Source organism: Monopterus albus, unplaced genomic scaffold (genome assembly GCF_001952655.1).
Source record: "Monopterus albus unplaced genomic scaffold, M_albus_1.0 scaffold35.1, whole genome shotgun sequence".
NCBI lineage: Eukaryota > Metazoa > Chordata > Actinopteri > Synbranchiformes > Synbranchidae > Monopterus > Monopterus albus.
This window is the reverse complement of record NW_018127915.1, coordinates 1,559,134-1,563,493: the sequence shown is the minus strand read 5'-3', so window position 1 is coordinate 1,563,493 and position 4,360 is coordinate 1,559,134. Positions and strand designations below refer to the sequence as shown.

The 4,360-nt window shown below is 42.2% G+C and overlaps 1 protein-coding gene across 1 annotated transcript in view; it reads left to right on the top strand.

Annotated features, from left to right (window-relative positions):
• nptx1l (neuronal pentraxin 1 like) overlaps positions 1-2,776 on the top strand; it is a 4,078-nt gene extending 1,302 nt beyond the window's left edge. The window contains exons 2-5 of the mRNA XM_020597817.1: positions 3-165; positions 777-1,021; positions 1,127-1,306; positions 1,595-2,776. Coding sequence (XP_020453473.1) covers positions 3-165; positions 777-1,021; positions 1,127-1,306; positions 1,595-1,816 — 810 coding nt within the window. The 3' untranslated portion in view covers positions 1,817-2,776. The remainder of the gene's footprint in view (positions 1-2; positions 166-776; positions 1,022-1,126; positions 1,307-1,594) is intronic.
• The last annotated feature ends 1,584 nt before the right edge of the window (positions 2,777-4,360 follow it).

Here is a 4,360-nt window from a genome sequence, read left to right as displayed (position 1 = left end):
AGGACCTGCTCCAGAGTAAAATCGACGACTTGGAGAAGCAAGTGTTGTCCCGAGTGAACAGCATCGAGGAGGTGAAGCCCGGACAACGGAATGAAACAGAGCAGCGTGGGAGAGTGGAGTCCACCCTCACATCTCTACACCAGAGGATCACCGACCTGGAGAAAGGTGGGTGTGCGAAGATAACGGGCTTTTGCGCGGAGATAACGGGCTTTGAGAGTTCCGGAGGCCAGGCCGAAGAACGATTACTAATCGAGAGGAGATATCAGATCGCCACATTGTAGCAAGTGACAGCAAATCTCTTTTCACACCCAATTCGACACTGCAGGCTTTAATGACACCGCCATGACATTTAATGTTCAGTCACCCGCACAAAGCACGAGCAGCCCAGTATATTCGGCAGTTTCCTGCTCTAATTTACGCAGATTACACCATTTTTAACAGTGACTCCATCAGCTCTGTGAGACATTCTGCACTCTCGGGTTGGGACACCTGTAAAACCATTTAGCAAAAATATGTATCTGGTAGTGAAATGGTGATGGCGAGGAAAGCGAGATGAAGGATAAGAGCGTCACTATTGGTGTGCTGATGGATTTATCGTGCAAGATTAGCACAAATCTGAGGCGTCACGATTGTGGATTTGTTGTCTAATACAATTCCCATGCAAACCCCAAGATGTGAGCATTGGGAATTATATTTATCTTGCTAAAATGAAAAGGAAGAAACACACACACTGCCTGCTACCAAGTGTCCTTAGCTTTTGGCTTTCTTCTTCGTAGGTCAAAGAGAAAACAGGCCTCTGGATAAATTCCAGCTCACCTTCCCACTGAGAACCAACTACATGTACGCAAAAGTGAAGAAGAGTTTGCCGGAGATGTACGCACTCACAGTGTGCATGTGGCTCAAGTCCAACGCCTCTCCTGGAGTGGGCACACCTTTCTCCTACGCAGTTCCTGGTCAGGCTAACGAGCTGGTGCTCATAGAGTGGGGAAACAACCCAATGGAGATACTAATAAATGACAAGGTAAGTCTGATACTCAGTGAAACTGTTCAGTGAATTTAAACTGAGTTATTTTGGTTCGTTGAAGCAAACATTCACATTATGTCTCTGCGTTTGAAACCATTCAAGGTCGCAAAGCTGCCATTTCTCATCAATGACGGAAAGTGGCATCATATCTGTGTGACCTGGACCACTCGTGACGGTGTTTGGGAGGCTTTCCAAGATGGTGTGAGGAGAGGGAGTGGAGAGAATCTGGCTCCCTACCATCCAATCAAACCACAGGGCCTGCTGATCCTCGGTCAGGAGCAGGTAAACACAACATGCGTCTACTGCAAAAGCTTTGCCATTCTAATGAGATTTCAGCACCATTAAACAGAATTCAATTTCCAAACCATCTTTCCCTGTAATAGGTTTAATAAGTTGATTAGGTCTTTAACTGGAACTCATCAAGACTCCCACTGGATTGATGATGCATATTTATCATTCATTAAATAAAAAACAAATAACAGATAATCCAGGAAGCAATTTCTATAAAGCAGCCTAAGGGAGGGGGAGAATCTTATCACCCTTGATTAAATCCATCTGTCTTTACTGCAGGACACGCTTGGAGGAGGATTTGATGCCACACAAGCATTTGTTGGAGACCTGGCAAATTTTCACATTTGGGATAGGAAACTATCCATCGGAGAGATTTATAATTTAGCAACTTGCAGCAGCAAAGCGCAAGTGGGCAATGTTTTTGCATGGATGGAGACAAGCCTTGATATTTACGGAGGTGCCTCAAAGTGGACATTTGAAGCTTGTCGCCAGCTCAACTGAACTGGGAGAAAAGAGGAGATCAGCGCATTTGTTAAAACCACTGTTGCCACAGCATTGGTAAACTAAGCTGAAAGATCAGGAAGCAATTATGTCAATGAATAGCATCTGGATTTGTTAGAAATTGGAAAATATAATTTTGATAGATTTCTAGCAGATTCTCACACTGGGACAGTTCACCGGAGATGGACGCACTGGCATCCTGTGGTGCTTCAGCGCACATCAGGCTTACTTTTCATTTGAAAAAGCAGCTGAGGCCACTCCAGCAGAGGACGCCCTCTGACACCAAAATGACAGGCTAGCATCTAAAGGTCATTCGGAGGTTATGTAGTTTTCAGTGAACAGATTTCACTCAAATCAACACAACGACTTGTTCAACGTCTTTTCGGTCTCAACTGCCGGGGGTTGTCACTGTGAAAAAGGACAAGGTGGACTTCTATGAAAGGAATGTGTTCTGAAATAGAAAACAATGTTTCTCTCTCCCTCTTTTTTCTCTACCACCGCCTTCCCTGCCGTGATGTTGTGTAAGGAATGACGTATTTATTGCCAACATTGGAGCCTGAGTGCCTTGGGCTGTTGAAGAAAAAAAAAAAAAGATCTCAGCACATTTCATTATGATTTGTAGAGTGTTATCGTTTAGCTATTTTATGTAACTGAATTTCAGTGGAGGTGTTTCTTGTAACACTGAAAAAGTTTGGATCACATTGTTTATTGCAAAAACGCAATTCACTGATGACAATGGCGCATTTGCAGATGTTTGTATTTCAGTGGGAATGTTCTGTACAGTAACAGCATGTCTTAACGTCTGTAAATGCTGCGTCAGCATCTATGGTCTTTGCTTTTACCTTCCTACCTTTAAGTTGAGATTTTATACTGTATTGTTATATGCTTCAAGCATGGCAACACTGGCAGATGAAAAAGGTTCTAGTTTTTGTAATAAATTGTAATACTTGAAGAATCGTATACAGTTGTAAACAGATATTCATTTATTCCCACTGTTGTTCTCCTGATTGTCCAATTGGCCCTTTTGGTTTACTTTCTGAATAACTTGCACCAACCTTGGCCTTAAGATGACCCTTCTAAACATTTTAGGATGCCACGTCACAATTATTTTTATCACAGACTATACTGCAGATTATTTCCTTGATTAATCAAGAGATCAACTGATTGATTAATGATCAGAAAACAGAGGAAATGCACATCATATTCCCCAAGAGCCCAAGGTCACAACTTCACATCACTTCTTTTGCCTGTACAACAGTTTAAAACCAGAAGATCTTCAGTTTACAATTACATATGACCAAGACAAGCAGCCAGTCCTCAGCTGGAACTAGTTTACATTTTTGCTTGAATAAAATAACTTAGGCAGTTATTTTGATTAGTGATTAACTTGAGTCAGCTCTAAACTTTTCTTTTATAGCAAATCTGGATAGTGACATAACCAGTGTCAACAAATATGCTCACAAAACTGGACAGAGTGTAATAAAAACCTGACCAACATAAAGGAAACCTATTGTTCTGTCAACACATTTCCTGGTGAGACTATGGCTGCACATCAGCAGTACAACAGCATCTTCAAATCAACCAACACAAAGCAACAAAGAGAGAAAAAAGCAGCATAAAAAACTGTTTTTAACCCCAAGTGGACATCACCATAACTCCATGAGTTCACTTTCAAACACCTCACAAGGGTTTATCATGACTGCAAATGGCCGGTGCATTGTTTGAACAGAGGATGAAGAAAGTGAACCTTTCAAATTCATTATCATTCTTTTTGCAGGTGTCGACAAGTCACTTTTGCTAAGGAGTAAATGTGCACCAAAACATGTACATACTATATTGTAAATGGCTATACTGGCTGGCTATAGCTGTAAACAAAAGCTTAGAGTTAAGGTCATACATCTCAGTCTATACAGTTTCCCTGAAAATGAATCACGACTGGCAGCGTTTGCATTAGAGGATGCAGGATTTGAAGCTTCCCCTTTTGTTGTTAGCGAGGTCACCTGATCCCACCAAACAAAGTCTGGTCATATGTCCCACAAATTGGCTTCCATTCTCTACCTCTGAGGGAGAGGGGTGTCTTCACATCAATAGGCTTTTCCCCAGACACCAAACTAACTTCAGCTCATACCAATTGCACAGCCACTACAGACAGCTACTGTGACACATCTACTGTGACACATCTGGGGTTGGATTTCAGTGCAAATTCTTTCTGGGGAGAACCAAATGTCACTCACAGTCACAGGAACACAACTCCATATCCACAAACACACACACACAGTGTATGATCTCTTCCTGAGTGGCCACCTGAGGCTTCATTAGAAGTCAACTTCCACTCCCTTATCCACATCCACCTGGCTCTGTTGACCTACACACCACATTTGTCCTAATCAGGTCTTTTATTATTTATCTACTGTAAATCTCGCCAGACATCTTGTCAGGTCTTTTTCCAGCACAGTAAGGAAACAACCAGCCCATGTGCCCTAATTGGCTTGTGTCTGCGTGCACTCTGATTCAAATTAGTTTAGAGAAAAGGTCAGATATGAG